A 15636-nucleotide genomic window follows, 5' to 3' on the forward strand; every position below is an offset into this window, starting at 1 on the left:
CTAGCTTCCCAATATATCCAATTCACAACAAAGTTGCGAGCAAAAGTTTTTTCACTAAAATGCTGAGGTCCCAATTAAAAGTCCATATCAAACTTAAACAACCACGTAGCTGTATAGCAATTAAAAGTGGCATGCAGTGACAGGAACTACCCACTAACAATTACAACTCTCCCTCTTAACTAAAACTGGGTGAGAATCTACCTAGAAACATCTACCTCGGCTGCTTCAAAGTTCAAACATACGACTCAAAGTACAAACATACCCACACTCGAAATAGGAATAAACTTGAAGTCGGTGACCACTTGTTAACCCGCGCACTACTCTTTATACCTATTTAACCGCCTACTCTTCCAGAACGTTATTTCCTTCCCTGCCTCTTTTTTTTCAACTATCTCAAAAGTCGCATCAGAAGAGAGAGAAAATCATTATATTAAAAAATAAAACCCGAACCGAAAATTCCGCGAAATCGTTTCAAAGACGAAATAAAATAAAACTGTTCACACACTGTTTCTAGGGTTTGGAAATCGAGAGAGAGATGTTGATGGCGGAAGATAGTAATAATAATAATAATAATAGTAATAATGATAATATAATATATAATGATGAGATACCGTTTGAATTTGGTGATGATATGGATGATACGATTGATATGGATTCGTTTATGAGGATTTTATCTGAAGATGATTCTTCTAATCCTCACTTATTGGTATGTTCCCACTTCATTCCGTTCATTAATTTTGTTTACTTTACTGGATCTTAATAGTACTAGTGTAGTTATTAATAATGCACCCTTTATATTTTTTATGTGAAAACACTCTGTGTAGCTCATGAAGGTTTGCTATTTCAACTAGAAGTTAAATTATTAAGTCATTCCGGAAAGAATGTATTTGTTGAAGACTGAAAAACGAGAGAAAATACGAGATTATTGAAGAAATGTTTAAGTTAAGTACTTTGCGGCAAAGAATAAATTTGATTGCTCCATATAGATGATCAAATCTGGTCCTAAACATTTTCTTATTAAGTTTGTATTTATTGTATTATACCCCATGTGTCTGTTCTGTTCCTTCTTGTGAAGACGTGAAATGGAAAAAAATACAGTGTAGATACCACTTGAAGTTAGGGCAAGAACTGTTCTTTCTCACTATTACGTTGTGAACACGTTAACTACCACCATTATGTTCTAAGTGTACCTTTTGTAAACAGCAAGTAGGGAGGGAAGATTCGATCCTATAGTTGTTTTAATGATTTTAGCAGGTATATCGCCAAACACGTAACTTTGTTCTTTCTTGAGATTGTTGGTATACTTATAAGGAGAGAAAGGCGGAGAAGTTGGAAGCACTTGTGCCCTATCTTAGTTTTTCAAATGAAAGGGGAAAATAGAAGCAAGACCTTAAGAGATAAAAATCTAAATGCACTTACAAGTATTTTAGTAAGGTGTCTTTAAGATCCCATCGATTTGTCTGGTTTAGCTTTTGTTAAACAAGGCTTATGGTGGAGAGGAGCTTGGGTGGAGGGCCGCTGAGGAGAAACATAGCTCCTAAGCTCTAAGGAGCTAACTGTTTCTATGAATTTACTATTACAAGAAACATAATTCTTACTTTACAACACAATTATGACATGCTTTTCCCTGGTTTTTCTTTTTATAAGACCAAATTTGTATGAGTTTAGTAAATTTTGTGAAATTGTCCTCCCTACTTTTAGCTGTAAACGGTTAGTAACAATAATTTACGGTTTATAAGATGTCAAGGGGGAAACACCGTGAATCATTGTGTTAAATGTGATTGGGAGCTGTGTTTGGGTGTTAAGAAAGTTGCACTGCTAGTGCAGTTAAGGTGCTCTCAGGCGAGCTCCTCAGGGAACCAAATAAACAGACCGTGTTTTTTCTTCTGGTTAGGGAAAAGTCGAAAACCTTGCGTCTGTGCTTGTGCTTTGACTATGGTGCATAAAATGCACAATAGTGAGACCCCACGTGATGAAATGCATTGTCAATTAAAAAGATGCCATGTATCCAAAAGTGAACCCATAGGACACTTAACTTGGAAGGAAATTCATTATTTGCTTTTTTCTTGATTTATGGTTTTCTAGTAATCATGCGAGCGTCAAGTGTATAAGGGAGTAGATGATTTTTAACCAACATAATCTAAGACAATTCTTAGAATTTTTACTTGTTGTTGTTGTTGTTGTTGTTGTTTGATTTGATTTGATTTTTTTGTCTTTAGTAATTTTTAATTTTGTACGATTATTGCAATTACCACTCCTATAACTTTAAATTTTCCACCTTTAGTCTTTTTGTAAATAAGCTTACTTGATTGGATTATGATTGAACTGAATTCCTATTTACAGAGTCGTTCAGAGGATTTGTCATGTAACAACTTATCTCAAGGTGGGGTAGCTCCCGGAGAAGTCAACTATTGGAGCCAATCTGGGCTGCAAAGTGGTAAGCTGATGATGAGAAGCTATACTATTCTTCATTTCCTGTGCATGTTACCTTTAAACTCTGTTCCAATAGATAGAGAGTTGGTTGATGGTGGGTGGATTAGTTTATCGGGAAGACTTGCCATCTCACTATTATCTGTGTTTATTAGTTTCCCCTGGTATTTGTTTTAGGTGTGCACGAATCTGAGGAGGCACCTCCAACAGAATGTGGATTACTGGAATCTACCCAGTGGTCTCATTCAGGAAATATGATTCTTTCAAATCCTATGGCGCAGACGGGATCAGAGGAGATGTTTGAGTTCCCAGAATTATCTGGTAAAATATTTGATGAGGGGGAGGTTGATTCAGTTTCGTCTCCTCTTCGTACATGCTCTGTGAGTCTTACAGACTGGTCAACAATGTCATGTGTGGAAAATGACACTTGCAGCTCTAGGGAGAGGGATGGAGTTGGTATGAATGCTCCTTTGTATAACTTTGATAGAACATTTACACCAACCCATGTACCAAGCTGTAATGCCACATTCAATTTTGCTTCTGGAGATTCTTCTGGCTCTACAGATCATGTAAATCTCGTTGACTTGAAGAACGAAGAAGAAAATGAGTTCAGGCATACTGGAGGAGTTTCTCATTCCCAGTGTAGGTCCATTGTTTAATATATATCGTCCCAGCTTGCTTTGGTGTCCCTGTTTTCCAATGTTTCACAAATTCAGTTAGTTATCTAGTTGCATGTATAATCTGTTTAATGGGCAGGATATTTTTTGAAATCTGGACTGTTTTTATGCAAACTTATACTTCTTTATATTGTAGGCGCTTCACATTTCCCAGTGGTGGAAGAATCAGATTTGGCTTTTCGAAGTCATACTGATCTATTTGGAAATGGCTTTGAGAACCCAGGAGCTCTGGAAAGAAGTTTGCCTACATTAAATGCCGAGATAGCGTTCATAGATTCTGAAACATGTTTAGTGCATCCCCATCTAACTGAGATCAATGGGAGCCAGGTATCTGACATCCATTTTGAAGGTAATGAGATTTACTCTGAGCAATCCTCTTGTGGACGTTCCACAACTTTTAGTGATGGGACTGTTACTGATTCCTCAAAGAAGACGCCTCACTATTTTAGCTTCCCATTTATGGAAATCAAGGAGGAAAATATGACTTGCCAAGAGGATTTAGTAGAAGATCAAATTCTTTCTTCTCAGACTATATGCACAACTACTAATACATATCTAGAAGAGGAAGCAAAACCACAAATATCTCTTAGCACCAAGGCATCTGTGGTGGATTGTAGTAACAGAAGTATTAGTCAGGGTTCAAGTTTCAAACATGAAGCTAGTTCTCACTGTTTACCTACTGGAATAGGGTCTTCTCGTCATGCTTCAAAGAATTTGTTGCCTGGTTTTCCATCATTCATTCCAATGAAGAAGGAATTGGTTTGCGTTGACGATGACAGGATGGGTGAAGTTCATGCATCTAAGAGTGCCTGTTTTCGTTCTGCAACTCTTGAAGGCTATTGTTCTGATGAAGCTCCAAGTCACTCGGTTCCTGATACTCAGTCAGTTTTTTTGCCTGGACCAAACGTTCCCATTAAAGAGGAAAAGAAAACTGAAGTGGTACCGCATAGGTACACAGATTATCATGTAAAAGTGAATGGTGTTATTAAGGGTAACCATTCAGTTGACAGGTCCAATGTTGATGACGAGGCTGATGTATGCATCCTTGAAGATATTAGTGACCCTAGAACGCAACCACTAGGAAGAGTGCATGAAAAGTCTCCTATTACTGCACAACGTGTTGTTTATGATCCTCTATATCACATAGGGATCGGAAACACAAGAGTCAAGGCTTTTGATGAAAGAATAACTTTACGGGTTGCATTACAGGTGATCCTTTTGAACTTTAATACACTGTTTGTTCATGCTTTATATGTTTTCAATAATCATTTTTTTACGAATTTCAAGGAAGTAAGGAACATTTAGCTGCATCTTTGTTTTCTAGTAGAAATTACAGTTGAAAAATCTTGTACCATTTATGACACATTGTTTAGCTGTATCTTTAGTAGGAAGATACCATTTATGTTTTTATGCTTGAAATCCTTTATCAGGGAATTACATTCTTTCTGGTATCTTCTTGATTTGAAATCTTAAATGATTTAAAACTTATTCAGAGGAGTAAGGAATGATTCAAATCCAATTCAGTCCTGTTCAACATGATGATTTCTATAAATAAACGTAGGTATACCAAACACCAAAGTTCTATCTATAGAAAATAGTGATAGTTACATTGCATATTTGTTACTGTGAATATGCAATTATCTAATTCTTAAATTACATGTTTTGTGGTTCTCTACCCTTTTTTTGGTAGGATTTTGCATTTCTCACCCTACACTTTGTGTATGTTTTTGTTGTTGTGCTCTTTCCTTTTGGAAAACAAATAAAGAAATGAATATTTCATATTATTGCTTTTTGACTTTTCGAGTACTCTTAAAATGTCTAAAGGAAAAAGTTTCATAAGTTGATGGGGGAAGTTAGGGAGTTTCTCTTTGATTCAGTATGTGCTTGTCCATCTTTTAGGGATTTAAAATGATGCAATGCATAATTAGTCCTTTGTTTATTCTAGTAGTCTTGTGTGGTTGGTTGTATTGGTTGCTGCGGTAGTGGATTGGTGTTTCGAATATCGTTTGACCAGCGATTTTCAGAATTTGCAAGGTCTTCCCCAGGGAACTGATCCTCCATCTGCCTAAAAAAGAGAGGAAAAAGAAAAGAAAAAGAAGATAGAGCAGTGTAGCCCTACCTCAATCTTGGCTGTGGGTGTAGTCTAATTTGTAGTTATTTGATTTAGGTTATTTTGCTTTCTAATTTGGAGTGCTTGTTCTCTAAGGTATTATAATACTATATGTATAAATAAAGCCTATGGCCACACAAATTAGTAGGTTGTTTTTAGAAAAAAACTTGTGTGTTTTTCGGATTGTGCGTTGATTTTAGGGATCGTTAAAAATCTTTTGCTATTCATTCATCTATATGAAATTCATACATTTAAACAGGTTCTGTGCTTTTGCGCTCAATAATCTCTGACCTACAGTATTTGTTTCTTATGGTTGAAGTGTTGTTATCTTTTTATGCTTACTTATGCTTCAGGATCAGTAAATTACAGTATTCATGCTCGTTTCTTGTGGTTCCTGTGAAATCGGTCTTCCATATCATTTTATACCATTCATGAATACATGTACATATGCCACGTAAAGTTATTTTACTTGTAGAAACTAATCGGAAAGTGCATTTCAGGATCTTTCTCAGCCGAAGTCAGAATCTTCTCCACCAGATGGCACTTTGGCAGTTTCACTTTTGAGACACCAGGTAATGATTTGTGTGTGTGTGTGCGTGTGTGTGTATGTAAATGTAATAGGCCCCACTTCTGACAAAATATAAAATTTTGGTACCTGTAGCCATTTTGTGTGACGCTCTCAGGCCCCAGTGTAATAATAATAGTATATAATTATCTGGAAAGTGTAGTAATCTGTGGTTACCATTGTCATTTTATGCTGTTTTCAGGGATATATTGTTTTGAACCAAATTTAGTGGTGTTCTTGTGCACCTACATTAGTCAATATGTTCTAGTACATTTTAGATTGTTAGAAATATTAATTTTCATCATAAAGCATTAGGCTTAACGGTCATTTGTTTTTTTTAGATCTGAGTCTGATTAGCAAAACATGTGTAAAATAGGCGTGATCCAACAGTTGGATTTTAATCAGTTACTGATAAAATATGCATGAAAACACTTGACTTAAATTAGCAAAAAAATAGCGCTGATTAACTTGGTCAGATATCCAGGTGCAAAGGTCCCCTCTCTCTTTCTATGTCTCCCAGTTAGAAGTTGATCATAGAAGAACTCCTTTATTGGAATTCTTTGTCACGGTGTCTGATCAGACTCAGATTCTGACATAAAAAAAAACACCGACCCCCTATTATGTTATTGTTCCTTTATTAATGGGCAACACTTATTTCATGCCATTCAACATGTAATTTGCTAAAACAGCATTTTTGAACAGCGAATTGCTTTGTCATGGATGGTTCAAAAGGAGACCGCTAGCTTACACTGCTCTGGTGGGATTCTTGCAGATGATCAGGTAAACATAGACTCTGCTGTTTCTGGAGTTGATCATGTTTGTTTGCCGGCACCAACTCTAGGTTGTATTTTCTGAGTCCAAGCTTGATCTTTTTTTGGCTGCAATAATCATCTTAATGCAGGGATTGGGAAAAACAATTTCAACTATTGCACTTATACTAAAGGAAAGGCCTCCGTCTTCCAAAGCGACTTCAGTTACTGTGAAACAAAATGAACCAAAAGCTTTAAATTTGGACGATGATGAAGATAGTGAGTCTCTTCAGCTCAATGGAATGAAAATAAAGAGTGAGAATGCCTCTATGCTTGCTAAGGGAAGACCTGCTGCTGGAACATTGGTTGTGTGTCCAACGAGTGTCCTTCGGCAATGGTCTGATGAATTGCACAGTAAGGTCTCAAAAGAAGCTAATCTTTCTGTTTTAGTATATCATGGAAGCAATCGGACAAAGGACCCATTTGAGCTGGCAAAGTATGATGTTGTCGTTACGACTTATTCCATTGTAAGCATGGAAGTTCCTAAGCAGCCTCTTGTTGATAAGGATGATGATGAGAAGGGGCAGCCTGAAGGTCATGGTCTGGAATCTATGGAGTTTTCTTATAATAAAAAAAGGAAATATCCCCCAAGTGCTGATAAGAAAAGTCGAAAGAGTAAGAAAAGCTTGGATAGCACCTTGCTTGAATCTATTACTCGCCCTCTTGCGAGGGTTGGATGGTTTAGGGTGGTGTTGGATGAAGCCCAGAGTATTAAGAATCATAGAACTCAAGTTGCTAGGGCCTGCTGGGGCCTTCGTGCTAAAAGAAGATGGTGTTTGTCAGGGACACCTATTCAGAATGCAATTGATGATCTTTATAGTTATTTCAGATTCCTCAGATATGACCCATATGCTGCCTATAAGTCATTCTGCTCTATGATAAAGGTTCCAATTAGTAGGAACCCGACGAATGGGTACAAGAAGTTACAAGCTGTCCTAAAGACGATAATGCTTCGTCGCACAAAAGGTGATAATTTCATTACCACTTTTATATGCTTCTTCAGTGAATTGAAAAAAAAGATAAATGTTTTTTCAGTGAAGTATAGCACAAGTTCGTTTCAGGTTGTAAAATCAATTGATTTATTATATTGATGGTACTTTTTGGTGCAAAGTTTCGGTGGTGAGGCTGTTAGCTGTTTTGTCTAGTTTCTATTATATTCTCATCAATTGTTAACAAGTTAATGACCATAGTTTGAATTTATGAATGAGAACTTGGCTCCTTCTAATTGTGTAGCTTTAGATGCTTGTGTTCATCCTTGTTCCTGGGCCTTGTCTCTCTTACAGTTCTAGTTTTAAAGGTTCCATACTTTTATTTATTTATTTATTGGCAAACAATTTTTTGCTGGGAATTACTGTTAGGGGACTCATTTTTTAAGGGTATTTTGTTTTAAGGTCTAGCAAGTAGTGCTTGAAGGGGATTCCATCCTGGTGTAATAGATATTTTATTGTACTTGTTGGTTTTTAATGTGCATTCTTCGGTAGCGCTGAGCTTGCTGGTTTAGTCATGCTCTGCTATTGTGGGTACTTATTAGTGATGCAAATGATAAGTGGATTAAGGATTGTCAGCGAAGTGGGGTGTCTTAAGCAACCAACATAGATGCTAGGTTCTTTGTTGTATGTATGCACTTTTTTCTATTAAAATATTCATTCATCTAGGGAAAGAAATGTTGCAAAGGGTCCGGAGTGTGACTTCTAAAATCTATATTTTTAAAATTCCCGAGTGTGACTTTCCAAATCTATGTTCGTTGAAATGTAGTACTCAGAAGATATGTTCTCATCTCCCTAGGGTCTTGAAAAGGATTTTCGCATATGTTATATCATCTTGGTTTCATATCCTCATTCGGTGATAGCTTGTTTCCATCAGGATCACTTCTTGACGGGGAACCGATTATTAATCTACCGCCAAAGTCTGTAGAGCTGAAGAGAGTGGATTTTTCAATGGAGGAAAGGGGTTTCTATTCTAAGTTAGAGGCTGATTCACGTGATCAATTTAAGGTGATGTTCTCTTGGATATGTATCCCTTAAATGGTTCTTCTCTTTATTTCATTAGTTTGATGTCATTCTTGATTTTTCTATGGTTGCAGTTTCATGATTAACATAGTTTTACAAGTATAGTGCACATGATATTCTACATTATATTGTGTATATAACTATTTTTTCGTTTCAGGTTTATGCTGCTGCTGGGACTGTGAAACAAAACTATGTTAACATTCTTCTGATGCTACTGCGTCTTCGGCAAGCTTGTGATCATCCACTTCTTGTAAAGGGATATGATTCGAATTCTGTTTTGAGATCTTCTGTAGAGAAGGCGAAAGAACTTGCAGGGGAAAAGCAGTTGGAACTTCTAAATTGTTTGGAAGCACGTTCAGATATTTGTGGCATATGTAATGTATGCTTCTAAGCCTGCTTTCTTGTCATGAATTGTGATTGATTGTTGGTAGAGTTACTTCTTATTTGAAGAAAATTTGTGGTTGTCATTTAAAGAATATATTCAATTGCAGATATTATGTGAGTGACACAGTTACAGTATATTTCTAGGTTACATGGACACGCCATATTTTGAAAAAAATCTGTGTCGGATACGTATCCACGTGTCCGTGTCGGACACATATTGTATTTAATTTACCTCGAATTTCTGATTTACCATCTAATTTAATAAATTTATAATTATTAAATAATTAATTAATTATTTCTATCCGTGTCCCCGTGTCGATCTTCAACTGCTCGCCGTATCCGACACCCCGTATCTGTGTCGGACACCGACACGCGTGCCCGTGTCAATGTAACCTAACTATATTTTAAACCTCTGTCCAGAACAATTAGTTTATCAGCAATTTTGTTTGTGAGTTTGAGCTTATTTTTAATATTGCATCTTCTTCTAGACTGTGTGTTTGATATCTTTTGAGTTTCCATTATTAAGCTTGAATTAAATGATATATTTTGTTAATGTTTTGTAGGATCCACCCGAAGATGCTGTCGTCACCATCTGCGGGCATGTTTTTTGTAACCAATGTATATTGGAACACCTAACTGGTGATGAAAACCTATGTCCTGCAGCCCAGTGCAAAGTTCATCTCAATATTACTTCAGTTTTTTCGAGAAACGCATTAAGAAGTTCATTATTCGGTCAGACCAATCTTGAGAATCATGCTTCCCAGCCTGATGAGACTCTTGTAGCTTGTTCCAAGGGACCGTCTGATTCTTCCAAAATTAAGGCTGCTCTTGAGGTCCTCCAATCCCTGTCTAAACCATGGCATTATACGTCAAAAGATAGTACCATTAGTAGTATTAATGAGGTTGGACCATGTCCCGTTAATGCATCTGATCCTCATATAGAAGACAGAAGACATGATATAGAAACCGGTTCTAATGATTCGATTGTTAAAGTATCAGAGAAAGCTATTGTCTTTTCTCAGTGGACAAGAATGTTGGATTTGCTTGAAGTTCATTTGAAAACTTCGTCTATACAATACAGGAGACTTGATGGAACAATGTCGGTTGTCGCTAGAGATAAAGCAGTGAAAGATTTTAATGCGATCCCAGAGGTTTGGATGCAAATACTTTTGTGCAACCTATGATGTTGATTGTTCCATCTGACGTAGCAAGTTTTTGTGTTATACTACCAAATTTGTTACTTCTTGTTTATGGCAGGTTACTGTTATGATTATGTCTTTGAAAGCTGCTAGCCTTGGTCTGAACATGGTTGCGGCTTGCCATGTTATTCTTTTGGACCTCTGGTGGAACCCTACAACTGAAGATCAAGCCATTGATAGGGCACATCGAATTGGACAGACTCGCCCTGTTACGGTTTTGCGGTTAACTGTGAAAGATACAGTGGAAGATCGCATATTAGCACTTCAGGTACATCTTTTGTTGTTCATTTTAGTTCTTAAATTAGAAAGTTCACGTTCATGTGCATGGTTTGGCTTGCTTAAAATGTTATGCCACCAGTATAGCTGTGCTTACTTTTGTTGAGCTTGAATTTTGACTTTCCACACTAACATAATAAGCAGACATACAACTAATATGTAGATGGAGATGTAAGTTAATGCTGGTCTATACTTTTTATACGTAAACCACACATTTAAAACTCTACTATGTGGACTAAATACGCCTATGTTTCCTATAAATGTAGATCAGAGAAATTTTCTACGTTCGTCTTTAAATTCTATATATTAAATGTGGAAACGTGGATTTCACTACTCAGTTATGCTCTCTTCAGAACAGACATACATTTCTTTTTATTGTTAAAATTTATGCAATGCATGGCGGCTAATGTATATGCGCGAACTATTCAAGGGCTAATATATATGCGCCACCTATTCAAGGCATAAACAACTCATCATTTCCCTCTGGGTTGTTTTGTTGCATAGTTGCTTTGTTGTTGTAGGTTATTTCGACCTGCTTCTTTGATCTAATCAAATTTCTGCCCAATAAAAGAAAAAGAAAAAGATTTACCGGAACTTGAAAGTTTTAACATATTTCACCTAAAGTATATCACCTATCAAAGGAAAACTTGAGAAAGGGATACAGTTGGTGGATATATATCAGAAATACCGGTATCAGGTTCTTAAATTCCTATACATTTCCCCAATGTTTACCAGTTACTAGGGTATCGGTATCAATATAATCTTGAGAGAGAGCAGCCATTAAAACTCGACAGAGAGCTTGAGAGAGTGTATGATCCAGCCACTGGTGTCAGTTACCAACGATCGGTGGCTGGCCACTGTCTCCTCTATGTTGTGTATATATGTTCGAAGTCGAAAAAAACTATTTTTCTTCTGGATTTCGTCGACTTCAGTGTGTTGTTGGCTATAATGGAGAAAGGTTTGACCTTTCTTTTACTGCGAGGGTTCTTCTCTACGGATCTAGGAAACGAGGTTTACTTCGTCTCTAAGTGAAGGCAACAATGGAATGGAGAAGGTCAGTTTCTTCCCGAATTCTTCTTGTGGTTCTTTACTTGTGCTGGATCTGATCATTGTAACTCTACATATGGAGATATCCTTGTTCCCTTCAATGGGTATTAGTTTGGTCGGAGTGTTTTCTTTGAGGGTTTAAATTCTCAGCTCTCAAAAAAAAAGATTTCATATTTATGGTGGATCTGATCTCCTTATCGAGTAACTGAAGATCCATGGTCATTGTTTGTTCATCTAGATAGCTTCAAGGAAGTTCCTTGGTATATGCTCAATGGTGTTTGTAGCTACTGTTACATGTCCCTGCAGATTAGAAATGGGTCAAAAAGATGACCCACTTGTTTAGATTGGGTTTTGGGCCTATGCTCACCCAAATGGTTAGATAACCAGCCCAGAAATTGTAACAGCTTGGATTTAGTTTGGGTTTGTTTATTTTGGTGGTATTGGACCCTTAGATCATAGCTAGGAGTTGCACCACTTCTTTGGGATTTGCAGTACCTCCAAGTAGTTAGATGTTTAGGGTGTCAATGGAATGTTCTGTTGAAACTAGCCGTGTTGTTGGTCTTCAAGGAGATTTTAGGCTGTGTTATCTTCTCTTGTTAGTCATTGTAAAGACCAAATGTGGTGGTTGTAATTTTCTTGTTTCGAGATTTTAGGTTCTAGGTTGTCTTTCGAGACTTCTTATTTGTGTGCCTCTTTGAGGAGATGCAATCTTTTAGTAAGCCTAAACCCGTAACTTCTTCTTCAAAAAAGGGTATCTTTGGCCCTGCAACTATCGAGTACGGAGTATCAAAGGCAACACTTTTAGCTATAGTTATGTGATGTTTGAGGATGGTGGAGAGGGCAATGGTGCTTAGTGTTTATATCAATGTTAGTTAAAACTCATTGGAATAAGGATTCGTGAAATTCCATTGTCAAGGAAAGTTTTAAAAAGAAGAGATGAAATTGGTGGATATGTATCACAAACATCGGTATTGGGTTGTCAAATTTTTTGATATATTAATGATATCTATCGTTCTTTTTTCCAGCAATAGATATCATATTGACAAAATTTAGCAATTACATCAACACCAAGAACAATAACAACCTATACCCAAGTACAGCCATGTATCCCACCCCGAAAGATCTAAAAAAGAAACATAATCAAAAGGAGATTACAACTTAAGACAACAGAAAAACAGAAACAGTAGAAAAGGACAAGGCCTAAGTACCACCACTATGGTGGCACTGTTGACACGACAACTTTCAACCTCCACCGCCAATGATGATTCCTCTCTCCACCCTCCTTCCTCCATTGCTTGAACCTATCTAGTGCTGCTCCTCGTCCCATTCCTCCTCTCTTCCACAGTACTCAGAATCAACCATTGGATTTTCATTTTCTTTCAAATCCTCGTAATATTGACTGTCGTCAGTCCAATTCTCCCTCATTGCTTCCTTTTCTCTTGGCCCTTCCATTGCTGATATTCACCGATATATCATGATATTCTTGGCCCTGCAATTATTGAATACCAGAGCCAATAATTATGGATGGAGTTGTGTGATGCTAGAGGATGGTGGGTAGGACCGTGCGTTCTTGGTGGTGTTCTTAAAACAGTTGGGAAAAGGGGGTGGATACCATCTGTGAAATCACACGAGGTAATTTTACTCCCTCAACCACAACCAGTTGATTGATTTACCTAACTAAGATGGCTTATTAGTTGGATCTTGCCTTTTTCACTTGGGGTATAGATGAAGAACATAACTGGGTGGATCAGTTTCTTATTTCCTCAGAATTGGGAAAGTTTTACTCATAAACCTTTCTTTCCAGTCTTCCTAAACGACGTTTTGAGTTTTGACAAAGACCCAATCTTGTTTGGCATGAAGTGTTATCCTTCGAACTTTGGAAGTTTTGTGATTCTTCCTTCTTGCCGCTATTGGAGCCCCTCATGTATTGGGGCCCATCACGCGTTACTCGAGCCCAACACATGGATAGCATACTTGGGTGCCCTGGAGTACACACGCACTTTGGGCCAAATACAATGGCATGCTCTTATATCATCTTAACATCTGAAACTTTAGGAGCATCCATCTCGAAATCAATTGGTGACTACTATACAAAACAATAGGGATATCTTAAATTAACTATACTGCAAGGCTTTAAGCATCCCATGTGGGGACTATAATGTACATCTCAACAATAGCTTTTATTTTGTTTCCTTGTGTTGTTTAGTTCTTTTTCTGTAGGAGCTTGGACTTGTAGGATTTCCCACCCTTTAAAAACAAGTGCAGACCCTCTTTTAATTTTTTTTTTCATTATAATTTATAGAAAAAAAATGTTGAACATTATCAGTTCACCTCGTTGGGAAATCTCTTCTTTTTTCTGCTAGTACTAGTAAGTATCTCCTGTTTTCTTTTGAAAATGATAGTATTGATGATTTAAGAAATGTGTGATTTGCAGCAAAAAAAGAGAGAAATGGTTGCCTCAGCATTTGGAGAGGATGAGACAGGTAGTCGACAGACTCGTCTTACAGTTGACGACTTGAAGTATCTGTTTATGGCGTGACTTTTACTCTCTTGACTAAGATTTCACCAGTTTTGGCAAAATCATGCTCATCTAATGAAGGAGATCTTTCGATATAATGGATTTTTCGGGACAGTTCATACACTTTATGCGACAGTTAGGAAGCCACAAGTAGTACATATAGATGTGATGGAAAAATATAATTTTTTGATTGGGGATGAGGAGCTCCGAAATAGAGGGATTGTTACGAGGTCAGAAGCAAACGAAAAGGGAAAGGAAAATAGCGTTAACCAGCAGATTGTGTGCATATTATATGAAGAATCTGCTAAAATTTCTTCCCAATTATTTGTAAATTTTTCTTACTAATCACATTTTTCAGGACGTTTGAGTAATATAGAGAAAGATTCGAAATCCATTGAAATTGTTTTTTCAAGTCCCTACAAAGTATTAGTTTTTTTATTGTGCATTTGTTCCATTTCCTCGAACGGAATTTTATTTCAGGCGTGGTGTAGCAAGTAGCTTGTTGACATACTCACTCACTTATACTTTCTAGGGAATTACATATGTTAATTTTTTTCTCATCTATAAGTGTACAATTAATTATTTAATTTTATTAGAGACTTGAAAGTGCGATCACACTTGCTGTTTTTTCTTTTGGTTCCAGTAACCTCGGACACCAGGTATTACTGATACTCCTTCGGAGCTAATGAGAAATACTGTTATGCAATTATTTTTCCCAGGAATTGGTGCTGGTAGTTAAAATATTTAGAGATTGGAAATGGTGCTGTGTTTGCAATTGTATCATTGTATGTATAATTTTTCTCATAAGCGGTTGATAAGATTCATTTCATGTGGAAATATATGGAAAAAAACCAGAAGAATCATTTCATGCGCTGTACTATCGACCAAGGCCCAAAATTTCGATATCGGTTAATATATCGGTATATCCAAAAACCGAGATATATCGGATATCTCGGTTTTTTTGGTGACCAGTCTAAAGTTTCTAAAATCTCGGATATCTCGTCGATATATCTCGGAAATTTCAATATTAAGTTATTAACAATTGGTTAAAAAGTCAACTGATATATATCGATTATCCCGGAAATATCGATTATATCGGTGATATAAAATTTCATATCGGAAATTCCGATATATCTCGAAAAAAAAGGGGTTCAATATTCGGTGGATATATGTCGGAAATATCGATATCGGTGTACCAATTTACCGATATATATCGGCGAGATATCGGATATCTCGGCGATATTTTGGGCCATACTATCGACAAATAAAAAATGTCCAGCTCAAATGACATAACAGGTCCCATGGTCTAGCGGTTAGGACATTGGACTCTGAATCTAGTAACCCGACCTAAGTGGAAATTTTATTGATAATGATAACGAGGATTATAAATAATTAGGACAAGCGTGCAACAAGCTGCGCCGCAAGTCCTTTCTGAATAGCAAATCCTATCCTTCTAAACACAAACTCGTTGGAACCAGCTGTCATAACGTTACTGTCCATAACCTTCTGAAGTCTCTTGAGAAGCTCAACCGACTGTTGTTCCAAGAAACCGAAAGTGTCAAAACTAAACGGAATGAAACAATGTTGGTTAGCTATACAAGCTTCCTCATGC

General features: G+C 36.9%; 1 protein-coding gene across 2 annotated transcripts; it reads left to right on the top strand.

Annotated features, from left to right (window-relative positions):
- The first annotated feature begins 398 nt into the window (after positions 1 to 398).
- LOC147504876 (helicase-like transcription factor CHR28) lies at positions 399 to 14416 on the top strand. Of its 2 annotated transcripts, XM_086557576.1 has the most exons (12): positions 399 to 706; positions 2344 to 2437; positions 2608 to 3072; positions 3244 to 4316; positions 5718 to 5789; positions 6485 to 6562; positions 6684 to 7557; positions 8455 to 8585; positions 8758 to 8979; positions 9548 to 10135; positions 10242 to 10451; positions 13941 to 14416. In XM_086557576.1, exons 1-12 carry the CDS (start codon positions 536 to 538, stop codon positions 14043 to 14045), a joined length of 4083 nt encoding a protein of 1360 aa, XP_086413702.1. In that variant the 5' UTR covers positions 399 to 535; the 3' UTR covers positions 14046 to 14416. The 2 variants fall into 2 exon arrangements, with proteins under 2 accessions (XP_086413702.1, XP_086413703.1); XM_086557577.1 differs by lacking the exon at positions 2608 to 3072.
- The last annotated feature ends 1220 nt before the right edge of the window (positions 14417 to 15636 follow it).

Source organism: Coptis chinensis, chromosome 4 (genome assembly GCF_015680905.1).
Source record: "Coptis chinensis isolate HL-2020 chromosome 4, ASM1568090v1, whole genome shotgun sequence".
In the NCBI taxonomy this organism is placed as follows: Eukaryota; Viridiplantae; Streptophyta; class Magnoliopsida; order Ranunculales; family Ranunculaceae; genus Coptis; species Coptis chinensis.